We start from the raw sequence: 21327 nt of genomic DNA on the forward strand, positions 1-21327 counted from the left end.
AAATTAAAGAGCATATGGGCTTTAGAAGCATAGACCTATGTTGAAATTTTAGTTTCACCACTTGCTTGCTAGCCTGTGTAATCCTTAGTTTCCTCGTATGTAAAGTAGCGTAATTAGAATACTTCATGTTTTGAGGTTTCAGTGTGTTAATGTGTAGCGTAATGTCCGGTACCAAGTTAGGCGGTAATAAATGTTAGCTGATATTGGAGATCATTGAGAGAAAACAGTAACCTAAAGGATAAGGTAGCGGGTAGGTGAGGGGAAAGTTTTCTACTCTCTAGAAAGTCCTTATTTTCTCATATTCCAATCATACTGAACTCACCTCTCTTTTTCTCCCCTTCACACCTTGGTCCTTGCTGTCTTTGTGCTTTGAATACTTCTCCATTCACGTAAGTGGCAAATACCTCTCCACTTCTCAAGATTCACCTTGAATGTCACTCACTTCTGTGACACTGTCTGGCATCTACTTCCTAAACAGAAATACTCATTTTTCTCAGAGCCTGTGACTACTTGCCACGCGCTGCTAGTGCAGTAAAACCACATAGCAAATGCTGGTTCTCACATACTTGCCTATTGCCAAGGTCAAATGTGAGTTCACTGAGGACAGAGATCCTGTCTTATACTTCTAGTTTTGGCAGCTCCTGGCACACAAAAGAGGTGGTCAAGAAGTGTTTGCAGAATGGGAGCATAAAATGGAGCGTGACTGCTCCAGAAAGATGATGGTCAGTTGTTGTCCAATCTAAGGAAAAACAGAAAGGAAGTGGACTTAAGCTCCATCATGGGAAACTTCAGTTAGACACAAAGAATTCACTTAGTGAGAGTGTTAGCTATCATACCAAGTTCCCATGGGACAGAATGGAATTTCCTTTAAAGGTCTTTAAAAAGGAATATTTTTTATTTGGGGGTGATACTGATATGGTTTTATTTGAAGGCAGGCCCTCCTGTCTTGTATGAAGTTCGTAAAACAACCCAGAAGTAATTCAGATGACAGTAAAGGATCTGTTGGCGAGCCATTTATCCAGATGGTTTCTTGTGCCGAACACTAATGGATAAAGCTGGGAAAGAATGCGGTTGTATGTGCTTGACTGGAGGGTAGGAAGTCTTTTCCCCCAACAAGCCTAAATCCCAGGATTTGAGTAAATGGAGTAGGTTGCCAAGGGTCACTAAGTCACCGTGGGTTTAAGTACCCAAGTCTGATGACACCCAACTTGTTTCTTTCAACTAGAACTGCATAGCAAAACAAGGAAGAGGGGCTGGAATATAGGGTATAAAGTGACTAAGTCACTTTCTTTTACTTAGTTCACACAGGTGCTGCTGAGAATATGCTGCAGGCCAACCCCTGGGCTGGATGCTGGACAGAAATGGGTGAACAAGACCAGGTCTCTGTTCTTATTGAACTACTTATTAAAAGGGAGTTGCCATCAAACATTTTATGACAAATAATGAATTAGTTGCAGGTAGAAAAGTACTATGAAGGAGCATTTGTTTTTCACAGTAAAGGCCCAGAAAAGAAGAAAAAAATGTTCATTTAAAAAAAAAAACTTTCCAATAATCTATGCCTCTCAACTGTAAAAACGACACACAGCCATTGTCAAAACAGAAAAAAATGAACTGGAAGATGGGTACAAGACTTGGAGGTAGAATATGACTTGGTACCCAGAGAAAGGATCCTTAAATTCACATCATGACTGACTGGCTGGTCAGCTTTTGGAGGGCATATTAAACAGACCAGTCTCATGGGGTCAATTACACAAGAGCCTGACAGATACACAGTGTGGTAGGAATTGCTAAGTGTAGTAGTTGTGGGTTTGAGCATTTCAATTTAAAACCTTCCTGCTTTGGTCTCCACCGCCTGATGCTGAGGATATGCAGGACGCGGGCCTGGTTGGATAAGGCCTCCCCTGCATGTGGTTATCTGCACTCCCATGTGATGCACCTCCTGCACCCTGAGCAGTTATTGCGTTTGTTCGAGGTTCCCTTGGCTGCTGTGCAGGCTGAATTCAGGCACTACTGACTAAGCCAGCAGAGTTAATTAGTTGCAGCTTAGCTTAGTGCTATTAAAAGCAGGGCAAGCCAATGACATTGACACATTTGGGTAGGAGAGATGTGATATATCTGAGTGGAGGCTGAGAAAAGAAAGGATGAAAGGCCTGATTTAACTCCCAAGAAAGCAAGTATCTTTAGGGTCTGAAGAAATCTCTCATTTACCAAATTTCAAGTGTCAATCAAGTCCATTTCTAACCAAGGGGAATAACTAACTGTTCAATCTGGCAGCAAGAACTAACCAGTGAGAAACACCATGCAAATCACAAGATGTGATTCAACTTCATCTCTAATCTGGCTGATAAAAACAAAATGAAAATCTAAATGTTTTCTGTGGAAAAATATAAGAAAGCTGACATAGCTATAAAGTCTGTCAGAAAGATCTAGGACACAGAGAAGATGCAGATACATACCGTATATTTCACTCACTGTATGACAGGTATCAGATACAGTCAGAAGGTCTCACCTAGGTATGATATGACCTCACACAGGTAGGAAGCTTCAGAGGCTGGCAGGATTTTTCCAGAGCAGAGTGTACGCTCAGTCAAAACACCAGACCTGTGGAGTCTCTGCTGTTAGGAAGGGTAAACCAATGCCTTATTACATGACCAAAGAGGACAATACACGCAGTTCATGGGTGACCCACACACATTAAAGTCAATGCTTCAGAAGCAGGCATGGGGTGCCCAACTCCTCCTCCTCTCGGGCAAGCTTCTGGGGCCACAAATCTCACCCCCTACCCTCAGTGAACCCACTCTCTTGCCCTCTACCTCTGGGTTCTCTGCTCTCATTGCAGAAGCGGCAACTAATTGTAAACCTGGGTTCCAGGCTGCGACTCAGAATATACCTGGAAGGGACAGAATGAATGAGACTCAATGATACCAGATCCAGGGGAAACAGGTTACAAGTTCTAAATAACTGATTTACAAACCTGGGGCCACACGCAGCTGTGTGGTGGGCTGAACTCTGGCTCTGTGCTGATCCCACACTGCATGAATGAAGTTCCAGAAGAGAGCATTGTAGCTCCTCCAACAACACTGGTTGGTCTAACATCTAACATCACTGGTTGGTCTAACAAATGTTCAGGAGAAAAAAACAATCCCAGCTGGGCTGTACAATGTTATTTGAGGACCTGCTTTCCTCATACATCATTTCTCTTAAAGTTGAGATTTCCAAGAATCTATCGATGAAGTTAAGTGAAGGTTTATTGTACTTGATTTGAAAACTGAAGTTAGGAAGACTAAAGCGACATAGCATTCTAGGAGATAAAGTCAGAAATGTTAATTGGAATATGACTCTTTGGGGCTTAGTTATTTGACATGCCTGATAGCTCTTCCTCAAGTTCACTAGCATTTGACCTTTCCCTGAAGGAAGCCAAAGCTCCTCAGGACACATCAGAAAGTAACACTGCAGTTGTCACCAGTAACTGCTGCTCCCAGACTTGTGACCTTTGACCATGGTCTTTATATGTTTCTTTGAAGAAATATTAAAGTATGCATCATGTCAAAACTTTATCAGAAACTCAAGAAACAAACATACCACCAAATGGAAAAGTCATTTAATTCAAAAATCATACTTCCACTCATTTCAAGGGACTGTCACATAAACCAACCTAAGTTTCAGAGGCCATTCAACAAAATTTTTATTTTCATTACAGATATGCTTAGTGACACAAAAGCAAAATTTTTTTTAAAAGCCTGAACATGGCAAAACTGTTGTGCTAATAATAGGAAAAAAGTTCTATTCTAGGCATGGATTTGTAATTACGGAATTGGATTCTACACACCAGTCAATATTCAATACTGAACTGAAGTTTAAAACAGTGCATTATTTATGGTTTCGAGAAAAACATTAAAGTGCCATTTTATAAGTACTTTATTGATAATATATCACACAGCACTTTACAGTATACTCAAAGGTAGCCTAAACTATGAATTAAACATGCAAATATTTTCTTCTCCAAAATACAGATAAAATGTCTTTAGAGTGCTTGTGAACACTAGCCTAATATTAGCTACTAAAGGTATATGAGCTTGATCTCTTTTTCAACATGAATTTTAATAAGTTAATAAGGAATATAGATGTAGATAGTAACCATTTGATAAATATGAACAAAGTTGTAAAGTGGCACTTAATTTATATCTTTGATTATTTTGATAGTTAATCAACAGCCTCTCTTGTTTTTCTAATTCCCAGCCTCTGAATTTTAAAGGCCATGAGGGCTCAGCAGCTGCTGGCTTATGTGGGTCTCTATGGAGTCTATATCTGTACATATACCAATGCACACTGTACATACACATATACAAACACATAATCATACATATATACTTCGGGATCATCAGACAAACTTCTTTGAAACGTTACAAGGTTGACCCTGGCATCTGGATACCCAAGGAAGCTGTTTGTAGGTGTCTGTCTGGACGACTTTGTAGAAATGACCACAACTGAGTGGCATCGAATGTCTCAGTGTGTCCAGAACTCCAGGTAATTCTGACATCTTGATGAATAATACTTTGGTTCTCACTGACTACACTAAAGGGAATTTTGATATCATACTAATTGCTACCCTTACATGGTCTCTGACTATGCCAAGTCTCTGCTCTCCAGAGCATGCCACCTTGAAAGATAGTAGTAATGTCCTGTAAAACTTTTGTAAAAATATCAGTTGTGCATTTTTTCTGTGACAGACTTTCCCCCAAATTGTGAGCTATATTTCTCTCTTTAAAAAAAAAAAAAATCCAAAGTTCTTTAGTATGGTTCTCTTTGTTCCCAGCATTACTTTACATCCAACATTTTTTCTCCCAAGAATATAGGTACTTGCACTAAGAGAGCATATTTCAGCAAGGGTTGGCTCTGAGTGATGTCTGGATTCTTTATTCTGGCCTCTCGCTCTGCTTTGGGAAGCTCTAAAGTTAAGACAAGTACTGTAGGCGGTAAAAGGTGGAAAAAAAGCTAATTATTACTTGGAGTCTTGTCTCAGGCATGCTGGAGGATTGTGCAAGGTTCATTGCTCTGCTGCTGTTGTCATTTTGATGCTACAATTACAGAGAAGTGGTTCAGCACCCAGCACATCAGCATGGCTGTCAAACACATTTCAGCAAAACAAGACAAATTTTTCAAACACCAGCACAGGGTGTGTGAGAGGACACCCAGTTGACTTAAAAGAGATGTAGAGTAGGGCTGTCTAGGTAATTGATTACTGTCAAGTTTGCCCGAGATAATAGATAGCTCCCCAGACAGAAAAGCTAGGACATTCCAAGGCAAGGTAACATACAGGCTGTCTGGTTTCTTCAATGTCTACTTGAGCAGATGGTTGCTCATAGAACATTCAATAGCAGGGCAAATTATCAGTGCTGCAGTGGCAGTGGCCATTGGGGTACCTAGGAATCCTATGGCTATAAAACTGGGTGTGCCAGACTTGCTTTTGGAAACAGAAGCCAGAGGATGAAAGGTACTTATAGACAGTCATGAGCAAGCAACAAATTTAGCTATTTTGGCTTCCAATCCTTCAATCAGGGATGCTTTTCAAACCTCTCTACTCAGGACAGAGATTTTGGTGTGACGGGCGTTGCTGTTTCCTAGATCGTCTCAGAAAACTCAGCTGTAGGACTTCCCTTCGAGATACAGATATTGCACAGCCAGAGTGCTGTGAAGCCTGAAAGGACCTCGTCACTAGCAGGGCTTATGTCCGGCGAATGTCAGTTTGCAAATACCCGACTGCTCACTTTCTCTTCCTCTTTGCCTCTCTAACTCAAAAGTATTCAGCAAGAGGGGATAAGCTGAAATTATGCTGAAAAAGACAGTTTGGCCTAGTGGAAGAAAACACATATTGGCTATAGAAATACTAAAACATTAAACTAAAAGTTGGATCCAATTCTAAGATACCAGGGAAGGCTGTCCATCCCTTTATGTTTACATCTAAAATTGGAAGAGAATATCATTATTCTTGAGCAAGTCAGTAATTTACTAGTCGGGGGACTAGGATTCAAAACTAGCTATCTTCTCATAGCATGGCATTGTATAGCTATAGAATTCTGTGTCTATCTGGAGGACTGAGAGACATATCTTAATACTCCCCAAAGATTCAGGCTATGTATATCTAATTGATCCCAGGGTCTTGCAAAAGCAGCACAAGGTTCCTGGAAAGCTCAGGGTTCCTGGAAATAGCCTTCCACTCTGATACCCAGGTCATTCCCCTAATCTACCTCTAAGTTCCCTATTGAAACAGAGGGAGTTAAGGGTTGGGGGCACAAAGAGTGGAAAGGGCAAAATCTAATTTTAGGCTTCAAGTTCCTTCCTATTTGTTGGCTCATGTTCTGAACAGTTGCTCCAGTTCTGTAGCTAACAGGGAGGAGGTGAGCCTGGCTGGGGAAAGGGAAGCAGAGCCATCTGTCACTGGCCCAGCCTGGCTGGGAAGGGGTCGGCCTAAAAATTCCCATTGGCAGCAGTTCTATTTCCCTCTGGCTTCAAATCAGGGCCAACTGCAGAGAGAGCAACTTGCTTCCAAGTGGTCAAGCCGGAGCCAAGTGTCCACAGGTATGCTTCAGTGAGGAGTCCTCCACGTCTGCCCCAGTGAAGATTCCAAGGGGGCAGGTGACTATTTACAAAGTCAAAAGCATTAAAAGCATTATGCTGCTTTCTATCTGGACAGCACAACGACAGATGAATGTGCTTCTCTCCAGGCCCACGAAACAGGTTCCCAAGCTATTCAAAGTCCACGGGATGCAGGTGAAGCCTGTTCATATGGTCCCGTTCTCTTTGTATCTTCCACGGTGGCTTTCCTGAGTCCTACCTTGGTCTTATACACTCTGAATTCTTGTTCCCTGATTCAGTGGTAATGTCTCCCTTACTCCTGGGTGAGTCCCTTAAATAAGAGCTGTATAATCCTTGAGCTGATGAAATGAATCACAATGATAAACTCCTATAAATTTAAAACCATCTATAAAGCTATAAAGTACAATCTCCATTCCTCTTTTTTGGAGTTTCCCCTCCTATTTGGGGGTTATAGGAAATCTGAGATGAACACAAAGGGCAAAAAACATGTTTAGGGCAAGGGGAAGCAGCAGCAGATTGAGAACTAAAGATCCTACGAAGCCAGTTTTTCTTAGAAGTTAGATACATACACAACTTGCAAACTGGCCTGGCCTCAATTATAAAGTCTTTGAAGATATGTAGAAGAGTTAGATGTAAGGAGCACACAACAATTATCCCATCTCCTTCTGTCTTGATATCTTAGGGTACCAAGAAATACACCTGAGAAGAAAAAATGAAAAAAAAATCTAACCCCTGCCCCACGTATTTAAATCCTGAGCTTCATCTTGTTAATGAGTAGGAGTTCTTTGAAAAATTCATTGCCTGAACTTACATGCTCTTTCCATCTCCAAATCCAAAGCCCAAGAAATGTTCGAAAACACATCCGGATAGAGAAGACTGCAGACCATCCATGTGTCATGTCCACCAACAAGAACCAGTGTGTAGAAATATCTTCTCCTTCCTCAAGGCCAGAGGGAATGACCTTGACCCTCTTCAACCTTGCCTCTGCTTTCTCTCTCTCTTATTACTTGTTCAGCAATCAAAGTTTAAATGTGTGGAGCAACTAGCTGAAAGAATATCAAATATAGAACTTTGCCATATAATATTTCAAATCACTCTATTTACAAGTTTATCTTTTCAAAAAAATGTAAAAGTACAGTAATTCAACACAATTCAAGTTTTTCTTTTCTTCTTTAAAGTTCCCTAAGGAGGAATTCCAGAAGCAGGAAACACTCTCTGGAGTGATGCTGCCATGCCCAGGGGCTCCTGGGAAGCTTGACAGTCCATCTGTTTGTGTTGTGTCGTCTGGCCCGAGTCACTCTTGAAAGGATATTCAAATTTGGAGGATACTGGGGACTCTATTCTTTGTTGGCCAAGTGTATCTGAATTGTCCAGACTGAACTTGCCCACTGCAGTGTCTCCTATAAAACTTAGCCCCTTTTGGAGCAGGAAATTCTCGTTCTCAGAAGGTACCCATCCTCCCCTCTCTGGCCCCACCTTCTGGTGCCTTCCTGAAGTCTTGTGTCTCAAAAGCCTAAGAAACAACTTCCTTTATCAGAATGGCAGTGAATATACATATCCTTTCAAACAACAGGCCTTAGGGTTAGCCCAGGAATCTTCTCTGAAAACCTCCAGGGCAGCAGTGCTCAGCAGCCCACATCATGGCCAAGAGACTGGTCAGTGTTGGGCCAGTGGCAGGCAAGGGCAGGGGAAAGGACAGGTGAATGGGAGGTGATGAGGGAATGAGTCAAAGGGACGGTGTCACCCATGGGAGGCAGCAGACTGTCTTCTAGAAAGCAAATACTAGTTGCATGGCAGGACAGAAATATGAATATTGATATATAATTTAATCTCAAGAGGTTACTAGAGTTTGCTCCAAATATATTCTGATGCTGCTGAAACTCCTCAGAAAGAGAACAGCAGTTATTCTGTCTACCCCAAGTAGACCACTCTAATTCCTTGATCTGCTTTAGGTTGTTAGAAAACCATTTAAAAAAACTACCACAAAGGGGTGGGGGTGGGGAGGAGAAAAAATATGTCATGCAAAGAGTGTATTATTTTTTCGTTTGGTTTTAGAGTAGGTTGAGTTGCCATGGTTACTAGGTGACAGCAGCCCTTAGTGGCAGAGAAGTTCCTAGCTTGGGAGGGGGGAACGTGGGGTGTGTGTGTTCCCTTGCATGAGAGGACTGGACTGAATTCTGCTGATGCTGGGCCAACGGCTGCTTCAGAGATGGTGAGAGATTGGATCTTATGTAAACAGTGCTGTAACCCCTCTCCATCCTGCATGCAAACAAATAGGCCCATCATCGGTAGTGCTGTGGGTCTCAAGTATTTAGAGGTGGGGTAGAGAGAGTGTCTACTGTAAACAAGAGCAGTGGGCCCAGCGTAGGTCTGAGAGCGACTGCCCAGCCCTGTCAGACTCAGCCACACTGCAAGTTCTTAGGGACTACTTGTATCTCACTTCCTTTTTCAGAAGGTTGGGGGTTTGGATGACTACTGAGACAAAATGAACGCTCCGAGTTCAGGTGCTAAGTGAGAGAAATGGTTTTGCAAACATTTCTCTCTGTTATCAACATCAAATGGCCTTCTGCTGATTTACTTCTGATTCTGGCAGCGTCACCGCATGTCAGCTGAGATGATCGTGGGGCTGGGTGACACTAGCATTCACAGAAACATTCGTATTGACAGGGAGCAGCAGAGTCAGTCACCCTCCATTTCTCAGTGGCAAAGAGAAGTGGCCTCCAACACTGGAATCAGCAGTTGTCATGGATACCACGGAAAGCTCAGCAGTTCTGCTGGGGCCCATGGTTAGAAGTACTCCACGTAGTTCTCAGGGATGAGGCCCGTCTTTCCGTTCAGAGTCCCCTCCAACCAGCCAGGCTCTTGAGATGGATGAACTGCACAGGAAAGGGAACGAGAGAAAGAGATGAGGTTACAGATAGGGCTGTAGGGTGATAAAGTGGATGTGTTTTGTTGTTGTTGTTCTTGTGTGTGTGTGTCTGTCTGAATGTCTGGGGGGGGGTGGAGGGCAGAGAGAGAGAGAGAGAGAGAGAGAGAGAGAAGGAAGGAAATTTGGAGAGAATGAGTGCAATTGCTCCTTAAGTTACATAATTCTAGAATTTGTTTAAACCAGAGTTTCTTCACCTTTTGTGGACATAAACCTTCTGATTAAGGCTATTCTGACCTTTATTCACAACAAAAAAGGAAACAATCACAGACATTCAAACATTTGCATACAACTTTACTTTATTAAGTTTCTGAAGTTTCTGGTTCAAACTATAAAGAAGTGTCAGATTTCTACTTTTTTAGGTTAGAGGTCACAGTGAAGGTGCCCCACCCATGGACCCACCTACCTACATAGTGCTGACCATGGACCAAGTGGCATGTCCATGGAGGACTGATAAGAACCTGTCTTTAAGGACACGTCTTTAAGGACACCTGTCTTTAAGAATAGCTCCTATTCTGCATTTTACTTTCCTTTAAAAAGTTAACCTATGCTTCTTTCTTTCCGCACAAATTCCTTCTGTGCCTCTCCCCTCCCGCCCCCCCATTTTACAGCCCTCTTCTGTTTCATCCATATTGTTTCTTAGTTTTCCTTCCTGTTCCCTAGATTTTTTTTCTCCCAACTTGTATACAAGTCTGAGAGCTGTTCCCTTCATTTCTCTATTGTAAATTTCAAAATCTCTGCCCCACTGATTTTTAGCCAAAGAATAATAGTAATAGACAAAGAACATTCCCACTTCTGTGACATCCCAATTCATCCCCATGGAAAATTCTGTGATACTGTAAAGATTATATAAAATCCAGCTGACTTTGCAAAGTAGTCAATAGAAGGAAGACAGAAGGAATCTCAGGACTTGAAGATGGGGGGTGTTCATGCTTGTGAACTGGGAACATACAAATTGCTTTTGTGCGAGGCAGGGCATTTGCTTTTAATGTAATATAAAAACCCAAAATTTCCAAGCTTGTTTGCAGAGAACGAATTTTCCCCTATTCCTTTCCTAGGCTAATTAAGTGACTTCCTGAGCTTATTTTAGAAAAGCATTTCCGCCTCCAACACTACTATATAACTCTAGTTTCAGTTTGTAGGGAAAGAAGCAAGAATAGAAACCAGAGGAAGCAAATAGGGAAGCAGCAAAAGGACACACATTGAGGTGAACAGAACAACGTCCACCATGTCTAGATCTTCCATTCTTCTTTAGGAAAAGACAAGGTCAAACATCATGTGACTGGCCTCCAAAATGCTTGCATAATTTCTTGTCACTAGGCTTTAAGAATAAATAAAAGTAATGAGGGTACTTTTGGATTCATAACATCCATGCAAGAGTTCTGAGAGAGAAATACCATGGAAGAGCAAAACACATCTAAAAGCAACCTGGTCTTTCCAATGGCCAAGCTTTCCCAACCTGCCCCTAAAATACTAGCATCCAAATACCCATACCTTTCCCCATCCATCCAGTAGATGTTCTCAAGATCATTTCCATTTCTGTAGGGATAATAAAACTCTCTTCCCCTTGGTGGATTCTGGTGATGAGGAAAATGCACTCAGCAGAGCCAGGACACAGGAACTGCTCAGTATAGGTTGGTTAGTAGATACTCTATCACTTGACCAACCACTTGGACTGGTCAACAAGACTCTCTTGGGAAAATCTGTGTAAGATTCTCAACAGCCCCCTAATCTTCAGGAAACCTCACATGTCATGTTCCTAACCAAAAACAAACAAATCAAAATCACTCCCCAAAAAGACCTAGAAAGAATGAAGAAGAAGAAAAAAATACCCCTCACACTGTATAGCAAAAGTCCACTGGATGCTCTGAGTCCACCTCTTTCAATCTACCTTCCTGGCCAGCTCAGGTGCTGAGGTGGTGACACCTACAAAGATTAGAAATCCAATTTGCAGACTAAGAGGAGAATCAGAGGGGAGAAAGGAGGCTCCCCAAACTGGAGAACAAGAGATATATATGACAGGAGGGGCAGGAAGCAATGATCCAGGAAGCCACTGGATCAGGCTGCTGGCTCACCGCATTCTTGCAGGCATGCTTCACCAGGGCATGGGCCCTGACCATGACATTGGAGTCACATGGATGTTGAGATACCAGAGTGCCCGGAGTACATTAACTAAGGTAGAATGTCTAGGCGAGAGGCCCAGGGATCTGTATTTTAACTTGTTTACAAAAACTTAAAGAGTTATAACTTTTCTGTGCCTCTGTAATGATGTGGTAATAAGAATGAAAATGCAAATTTTCCTTAACTGATGGAGGAAGGAGGCAGCACACATGCCCCCCTGCTTTCTGTTATCTTCTGTTTCCTTTCCTCACACTTCAAAGATTAGCTGAAGCCCAGCTCCATAAATATCATCATCGAATCCCAGCCTCCTGTTCCCTCCCTTCACCCAGACTCCTGGAATACTCACAGTACATTTCACATATTGTTCAAGGGTCTTATTAACGCTGTGCAAATTAAGCATTCCTTCCCAGGTAGTATTTTCAGTCCCTTTTAGTTTGTATCACTCAACACTCTGCAATGGCTTCCTCTGCCTGGTGAATTATGATAGAAGCTAACACCTAGAAATGGTGACTGGGAAACAGTGATGGGCTCTGAGCTTTAAGTCTATGCTGACACATTTGATCCTAAGTATCCCAGCTTGTACTACTCTTATCCCTATTTTACAAATGAGACAAAGAAGGCTCAGAGAGGTAAATTAAATGTTTCAGGGTCACAATGATAGAATCAGAATTTGAACCCAGGCTGTTTAGCTCAACAGACAAAGCCCTTTTCCTCTACATTATGCTTCTATTCAACCAGAGAATGCAATCTTTGATGATTGGAATCATGATATGCATGTTGAGAAAATACTAAGCAGCAGGCCCTTTGCTAAGTGCTTTGCCTACATCACCTCCTTTAATCGTCAAGATGACTGTGTAGTTGGTTCTCTATTACCCTCATTTCACCCATAAGAAATTGAGGCTCAGAGAGGTTAAGTATCTTGCCCCAAATTGCACAGCTGGTAGATGATGGAGGTGGAGCTGAACTAAGGACATCTGACCCCAAGGTCTGTGGCCTTAACACTACTAGCTATTGCCTATCCCGGAGTTCTAGACATTGAAGATGATCAGAAGGGCTTGTTAGACTGAATTGCACCAATGTCCAACCTTCTGAATTGGACCAGTGTCCACTGAGCTATATAAATACACAAGGTGTTGCAGCGAGTTGCCTGGGCATCTCTCCAGTCCAGCAAGCATATAATAAATATAAGCTGCTGCTGACATGGGTGTGCTTCCTGCCAACCACTTTTTCTCAGCTTCATGCATATCTACATCAACCACCTCTGCACACACAACTCAAGCTCTCTTGCTCACTGTGGACAAGGAGCAAGTGTGTGATTGAGATCTGTAATGGCTGGCTGTCCCAAGGGGAAGAAGCACTGGCTGGAAGAGGGGCTGATCCCTGAGCAGCTGAATGCATTTAGTCATTTAACAAACATATACTAAATAGCTTCCATGTGGCAGACACTGTGCTAGGTCCTCACACACAGCACAGAGGCAGCAGATATGATTCTGCTCTCAGGGAGGGACAACCTATCAAATATGCACATAATTTTAGGTAGTGATGAGGGGAGAGAAAGAGACTGGGATAGGGATATGTATAAATGATCCAAAGGAGCCAGCTGGGCAGTAGCTAGTGCAAGTGAAAAGGCCCTAAGATGGGGGAAAGCTTTGCTGATTTTAAAATAGTGTCTGCAAATTATTCTTAAAGAGCCAGATGGCACCTGTATCCCTCTCTCAACTCTGCCATTATTGTGCCACAGATCATATGTAAACAAAAAGGCATGGGTGGTTGTGTCCTGATAAAGCTTTACTTATGAAATAGGCACTAGCTGGATTTGCCCAGCAGGTCACAGTTTGCCAGTCTTCTACGAGAAAGTGAAGAAGGCTGCAGTGTGTCGAGTGGGGGTGAGAGGAGGCAAGAGGGCAGGAAAATAACATGATATGATTTTCATTTTTCAGAGTTCACTCTAGCTTCTGGCAGAGAATGGGTTATGGAGGCAAGACTGGAAGCAGCCAGACCAGTTAGGCAGCTGGTAGGAATATCCAAGTGAGAGCTGGAAGCAGCAGTGGGCTTGGCTTTGGCAGTACGGATTAAGGGAGGCTGGGGAGGCTGAAAGACTCCACTGAGGAACTCGACATACCCCCAGGGCCTGAGCAGCCATGGAGTGGTGACCCTCTGGTGAGGATTTTTACTACCAGCAAAGGAAACTTGGGGCTACCTGTCCTGCACACATGCCACACCCTGTACCCTGAGTATGAATGGATCCAGTCCATCTCAAATCTTGGTGAAAGTATCCCAAGAACCCAATTTTACTGAATGCCATGTGAATTTTCCAGGTATCACTAATCATGTTGCTTAAGATGACTAATGTTCCTGAGAACACTAGCTATTTCTCTTTCCAGGTGCTCGTGATAGAGTGGATAGTTTCCTAGTAGTTTGGCAAGAAATGATACTGAAGTTATTTCCAAGTATTGCACATCTATCCCCCACTCCACAAAGTCCAAAAGCTAGAACTGGGCAGCCATGCCAGATTCGCAGCACAGGCCCCTGGAATCCAGAGACTTGGGGGCTATTCACTGTGAAACAACAGACTTTGCCCTCAATCTGCCCCTCCCTTTCTCCTTATTCATTCTTTTTGATCTTGAAAAAGACAATACACACACATTCCAAACCCAACAGTTACAGAGCATCCCAATCAAATATCTGTCCCTACCTAGTATCTCCAGCAATAACATCACAGAGATAGAACAAGGAAAAAGATCTCCCTGCCCAACGGGATTATAGTTTTTTCCCCTTTAATGCCTGATTTATCCTATGGAAGCAAAGAGAAGAAGAAAATAGGAAATACAGCATTTTCTGAAAATTGAACATAATATTATTATCCAAATCGATGTAAAAAGTAGAGTAACATTTTGTAAGATTCTTTTTCGACTGCAGTTCAGTCAACACTGAGAGGTGTTTTCTTTGGGGTTTAATTTGGCCTTTTGATCTTCAGGGAATCTGAAAGGTCATGGGCATTGCTGGTTAAAAACAAACTAGTGTCAATGAACTCTGCCAAGGCCTCTGACTCGTTAACCCCAACCCCATTTGTCATTAAGGGATTTATGACGATAACTAAGTTGTGGGGTAGGAACAGTCAAAGAACCTGATCCACCAAGCACAGCACCCTGTAGGGAAAGAAAGGCCCTGGCAGTTAAAAACCAGCCAGGTATCTTTTCTTTTGTTGGTTAGCTATAAAACAACTTCAAAACAGACTTAACTGGGGAAATGTCAAATGGTGTGACCTTTCTGTAAAACAGTTTGGCAGTTCCTTAAATAGTCATTCAGAGTTACTGTATGACCCAGCAATCCTGCTTCTAGATATAGTGCCAAAAGAACTGAAGACATATGTTCTCACAAGAACTTATACAAGAAGGCTTATAACAGCATTATCCATAAGAGTTAAAAAGTGGAAATAATCAAAATGTCCCATCAACTGGTGAATGGATAAACAAAACATAGTCTATCCATACAATGGAATAGTATACAGCCATAAAAGGAAATGGAGTTCTGACATAAGATATTACATGGATGAACATAAAAATATCATGCTAAGTGAAAGAAACCACTTACAAGTATAACATACTAGATGATTCCATTTATCTGAAATATCCAGAGCAGTCAAATTTATAGGGATAGTGTTTGTCTAGACTGGGTGCAGCAAGGCTGAGGCAAATAGGACACAACTACTAAAGGGTATGGATTTCTTTGGGGGATGATAAAGATTCTGGAGCTGGACAGTGGTGGTGGTTGCATAACTGAATGTAGCAAAAAACACTGAGTTGTGGATTTGAGTTGTGTGGTATGTGAATATCTCAATCTGTTTTTAAAATTAAAAGGAGGCTACATTCAAGAAGAGGAGGAGGACTTGAGAGCTTAGAAACCTATTCTGCCTCTGGGATGGCAGAGGGGGCCTTTGTATTATCAGAGTTAACAGCTGATAGAAATAAGGCAGTCCCTTGCTTATGTAAGCAGTGAATTGGGATTGAGAGGAAAGATATTTAAACAGTGTTCTTTCAAATATCTCTCTAGGCAGATGCCCCTCCCTGTTGCCAGAGCAGAACACAGAAGTCTGTGCAGCCCACTCTGATTTATCTGTTGTGAAAGCCCCATGTTATGGCTGAGCTGTGACCGCCCCCCATACTTGGGCCTAAATAGGGTGTTCTGGACAGTCTCCAGCAGCCCCACTTCACTAGCATTCTAGCTGGGCCTGAAAGCTCCAGCTGTGGACAGAAGGCAAGGCATCTGAGCTGACTGATGTATGCCTTGCTTTGTAAAGGGAGCAAAGGAAAGTTAAAGGAGCCAAAGTTTAAGCATTTTGCTTTGGGCTTTGAGATCCATAAAAAAGAACTAAGACCCTCAGATCACCGGCAGTTACAGGCTCACCTCAAGCTCTGTGGGCTTAGAAGGCTCAGGGTCCAGTGTGACCAGGTGGTCTGTGAACTGTTTCCCTTTCTGCCTACCCAAGCCTAATTACTGTGTCTGCCATGCTGAGTAAGCAGAGGAGAAGCCCCTTTCCAAGTGCATGTAGTCAAGTCTGGTGCCCAGGAGCCTGTCTCTGCTCTGGTTTGGAACTTGAGGCCTTTTCAGATAACTTGGAACCAGGGTGTCAAAGTGCAGCAGCTACTACTAGCGAAGAGTCAGACCCAGATTATCTAAAAAGGGAAAACTGTCACTGTGAACTATGAGAATAACAGGGTCTTTTACTATGATAGATGTAATGATGACAATGATGATCATAACAACAAAAACATACTGAAAGCTTACTATGTGTTGAGTATTACCTTATTGTGAAGTATACTATCAAATTTCTAAACAACTCTGTTAAACACTTTTTTATGATAGAGGAGAGAAGTGAGGCATGGAGAAATTAAGTTACTGCTTGAAGTTGCATAGGTGTCAGTGGTCAAGCCAATACCTGTGCTGAATCCAGAGTTCATGGTCTGCAGTGCTATGTGGGAGTCTTGGCTTCCCTGGAAGATGGGGAGTCCTAGGGCACCAGGCATGTGCACGGACCTCTTCCCGGAAACTGCCCCACCCCACCACAGGTCTAGAAATGTCAGAGAAAATATCTAGTTCCTAATACCAGGCACCTACTTTTTGTTTCCTCCTTTGAGAAAAACAAACAGACTCTCTCACCCAGGGATCCAGAAAGATCAGCCCCAATGGAGAACTTCATCTGGGGAAAAACTCAGCTGTAAAAATCAGTGTTCTGATTTTTCTCTTAGGTAAATTATAAGTTATGACAAATGATGACATCAATTCTCATTTAAAATGATACTACCAGGGCCTCACTGGTGGCGCAAGGGGTTAAGATGCAGCACTATGAAGCTATCCACAGCCACTACAGCACAAATTCGATCCCTAGCTGGCCAGGGAACAACCCACATGGCGCAGCAGACCTCTTCTGTCTCACCCGCTGGTCTCCTCAGCAGTGTATCTCAGTCAATCTGCCTGTTCTGCTCTCCACTCTGTCTCTGGTGAATCCTTTCACCCCCTCACACCTCTGGCCTGTATCCCAGTTCTTGTATGCATAAATAAATAAATCTTAAAAAAAAAAGACACTACTTTCTTTTAAAGGGAGGAAAACAAAGAATGGTGTATCAATTAAGTACTAGTTTCTAGTCCTACGAAGCAGGTGCAAAGGATCCAATTTCATTCCAGGATCCCAACCAGGACAGCTGTTGGTTTGCAGGGAGGTTTGACTCTAGGGCAGTCTACTCTATGATCCAGAAATCAGGGAGAGAACAAGCAGAGACACAGTGAGGCCTACTGGTCCAAAACTCGCCCAATGTCCTATCATCTTAGAAACTGGCCTCACCTGCCATGGACAATGAATACCACCAAACCCAAGAGAAAAAGGCTTGAAACTCATGGTCTTAATCTCCACACTGAGCCACTTAAAACACTTACTGGGTTCCTGTTCTCCATTCCTTTGTCTGCACTCCAGCCCTGAGACTCAAAGCCACTGTTGGTGCAGGGCTAAGCCTTTGCGGGTACAGTCTCTCAATCCACAGCAGCTTGATAAGACTGCTTCTCCCAGAGCCACGAGTGGACTGCATGTGTCCACTCCTGATAGTTTTTCTTGAAGTCCCGTACTCTCCTCTTCTTTGGGAAAAGACACACAAGCACACACTCCTTTTCGGTCTTACCTGTTCTATTGAGATTTTCCTTAGAGAGGGACTTTGAAAACTTCAGTATTTATTTGTTTTTCTTCCCCATATCTCTGGTGGGGATAAGAAACTCACCATTATCGAAGACTGTGCCTGCTGTGAATGAGAGTTCTGAGTCGTGTTCAGCTTTGCAGGCATACAAGGCTTTGGCCTTCCGGAACGGTGTGCTGTTTGAAAACAGGAGTCTATTTAGCCATTTTTTAAAATGTTTCTGAAAGCCCCAGATATTTAATCTCTTTTCCTTCCCTTCCCTGCAAGCCATCTAGCCCTCTCTTGTGGGAAGAGCCTGACAAGGCAGCCAGATGGCAAAACATGAGGTAAAAAGTTGCAAAGGTCACAGGAGAAAAAGAGAAATAGTAAGAGAAAATCCAAAAGTCCTGAGAAACCACACTTCTGATAGGGTCACCTTGTGCCATCTCAAAATTTTACCTAGGAGTTACAACAGCTGGACAGTGGGAAGGCAGGCTGGGCCCCACTTTTGAAGGAGTAGTTGGGGTGGAGGAAGGTGGGGGTAGGAAAGAACTTCCAAGTTGCCGTGGAGAACACTCCCAACAGACTCGGTTGAAAGTTGGCAATGCTCAGTGAGACAAAAAGGAGAAATTCTAGCAAAGCCAGGTTTCTACTTCAGGCCATGGGCTGACATTAGCTCTTCCAGATGTTACTTATTTCTCATTGGGCTGGTAGAGCAGGATTCCAGAGCTGAAACTCCCAGACCCCCAGGGTAGGGCAGGGAATAGACAAGGTGTGCGTGTGCACGTATGTGCACATGTGTGGGGAGTGTGGGGATCGTGGGGAGAAGGAAAAAGAGAGGAGGAGGAAAGAGGGAGGGGACACAACTCTTTTTTCTCTTCTCCCATCCAATGAATGTTGATAACAATTCTTAACTGTACATCAGGATCCCCTGGAGGGCTTTCAAAAAATGTAGATGTCTGGGTTCTACCCAGATTTGCAGATATAAGCATGAGCATTTTTAATAAGCTCTCCAAGTGACTCTAACATGCAACCAAAATTCACAGCTATTGTTCTAGAGTAGGGATTGGCAAACTCTTTCAGTAAAGGGCCAGACAGCAAATATTTTAGACTTTGTGGGCCATATGGAGATTCGGAAATTTGCCAAAAGCAATTTCCCTCTTTCTCCAAGCCATCTGAGGAAGCATATTTAGGGGCTCAAGGGTAGAATGAAAAAAAGACCAAGTAGGTCATCTGGGATAGGCAATTATTCAAAGGATATATGTTGTTTACTTTACCGTCATTTCACTAATGGAGAGTCTCAAGGAATCAGTGATGCTGAACCTCCCAGGGCACACTCATTTCTAGTGGTTGAATGAGATTTTTGTGGGGAATAGTCTGGTTTCAGGTAAATCTAGACAGGACCTGAAAGGGCAGGAGTCTGGGTCATTACGCAACTGGCACCAGGCCATTAATTCCAGCTTCCCCTTGGGAAAGGGAGCGATGGGCAGAGAGAAATCTATAGCAGGGCCAGGTAAAAAACTTCCAATCTTCACTCTAGGAAAACTGAAGGAAAAAATGACTTCAAAGATCTGTTGGCAGGATGATCAGAGTAAATGATGACACAGAATTTGTGGCTAGGGTGCAGTTTCACTGTTGTTCTCCAGTAGCCACGAGATGATGGTGGCCAGATGGGAGAAAACTGGGTCACTGGGAGAAAATGAGGTGGGCCCACTGGCCATGAATGTAAAGTGAACCTTTAAAATTCATTGGCTCCTACTAGAAAACTGCTCTTTTTGTCCCATTAGTATAAAGTAGAATTCAGGACAAGGGGCACATTCTGTGATCTAGCTGAATTGTGAGTTGGTCAGCAATGGTCAAACATCCAATGTGCAACTTTCAGGGAGGGCAAAAAAAAGTTTTGTTTTTTTTTTTTTGAGGGAGAGGGGAGTAAAGAGGAGTCACTTAGTTGTGAAAAGTGCTAAAACTGTCAAAAAAATGATCAGCAGGTACAAAGATTCGGTCATGACAAAGGAAGTGGAAAGAGAACCAAGCATGGTCTTCCAGGTTCTGTAGCAGGGTCACTGTCCCCTGAGATCAGGGCAGAGCAGGTGAGTAAAGAGCAAAGAGACTGGGGAGGAGAAATAAAAGGCGAGGGAAAAGTCTTCCAAGGCAAGGCTCCTCCAGCTGGATTTTCATAGAGGTTACTTATTAATCTCATTAGATAAAGGGAATGGGGCTATACAGGGGCAAGCTAGGGAAACCAACTGGGGTACCTGGCAGGAAGAAAGCAGAGGAAGCCGTGACAGGTGCAACAAGAGGAATAAATGTCCACTAACATCAGAATTTGGGAATTAGATAATGAAGTGATAATAAAATAGTATATTAAAAATAAAAACAAAGATCAGGAACGAGCCCTCTTGCTTACCTCTCAAAAGAGCAGGCAACTGTATCTATGAAAGGGTCTTTTCCCTCGAGTCTTCCTCCCAACCCCTTTGGGATGTGCCTCCAAATGGGAGAGATAACAGAAGCAGAGGCTTCTAAAAGGAATGGTCACTTCTGAGTCCCAGGACCAGCATTGACAAATAAAATAATATAAGACATCAAGTCTTGATTGAAACTTATTAAAATTTAAATTTCAGGTCAATGATGTGTACTTTTGTTAGTGTAAGTATGTCCCCAATATTGCCTGGGACATACTTACACTAAAAAAAAAGTGACTTGTTTATCCACAATTCAAATTTATCCAGGTATTTTGTTTTCTATTTTACTTGCAAAATCTGGCAACTATACCCACGGGAAGGTCTTATCTTTTTAAATTGGTCAGCCCAATGAGCTGAGTATCCTGTGCCAACCGTACTTCTCAAAAGCCTCGAGCAGTTTGCTTTAGGTAGGGTTCATATCAAAACAGATTCTGTGGGCACAGAGCTATGTTTGTAGGCTTTGGCTCTGATTTAAAAAAAAAAAAGAAATCCCCACCAACCATCTCTGGTTCCTTTGCTCCCCATCTCTCTGTTTTCCGCAGTGCATCTTGGCACTGGAAGCACTGGACACAGGGAACCAAGGGTGCTTTCGTCTGCTCCTGTGACAGCGCCCTTCAGACCTCAGTGGGGCCTTCAAGGGCATGGAGAAGTTTGGAACCTTCTGCTAGTTCATTTTCAATTTTCGCCTCTGAGCATGGCAACAGGCCAGGAAAGCACTCAGAGGAGTTTCCCTCAAATGCCCTTGCAAGCCTTGCAAAAATGATGACCCACCCACTTTCCACTGTACAGAGCTGCAGGGAGGTGGGGTCAGATAGACTGATGGGATGTAACGGCCAATCATTTTAGATGCCGTTTTTAAGGGACCCTGCACAAATGCAAGTTATAGGTTTGGGACAGGTTCCTTTTCAAGGAAAGGGAAATGTGCAGGGAATCCTCCTCCAGTACACTTGCTCTGCTATGCTGCAAAAGGAACCTTCGTTACTGAGCTGAAACTGAAAGCATTAAAAATGCTTGGAAAAGGGGAGAAGAAGGCGTTTGCAGAGGAGACATTATGCAG

The 21327-nt window shown here is 42.9% G+C and overlaps 1 protein-coding gene across 5 annotated transcripts in view; it reads right to left on the reverse strand.

Annotated features, from left to right (window-relative positions):
• Window positions 1-8640: 8640 nt before the first annotated feature.
• ARHGAP26 (Rho GTPase activating protein 26) overlaps window positions 8641-21327 on the reverse strand; it is a 506434-nt gene continuing 493747 nt past the window's right edge. For all 5 annotated transcript variants that reach the window (XM_054694289.1, XM_054694290.1, XM_054694288.1 and 2 more), the window contains 2 exons: window positions 17914-18005; window positions 8641-9473 (listed from right to left, as the gene is read on the reverse strand). In XM_054694289.1, the coding sequence (XP_054550264.1) occupies window positions 9385-9473; window positions 17914-18005 (181 nt within the window). In that variant the 3' untranslated portion in view covers window positions 8641-9384. The remainder of the gene's footprint in view (window positions 9474-17913; window positions 18006-21327) is intronic.

Source organism: Talpa occidentalis, unplaced genomic scaffold (genome assembly GCF_014898055.3).
Source record: "Talpa occidentalis isolate TD23 unplaced genomic scaffold, MPIMG_talOcc4v2.1 talOcc4.13, whole genome shotgun sequence".
In the NCBI taxonomy this organism is placed as follows: domain Eukaryota; kingdom Metazoa; phylum Chordata; class Mammalia; order Eulipotyphla; family Talpidae; genus Talpa; species Talpa occidentalis.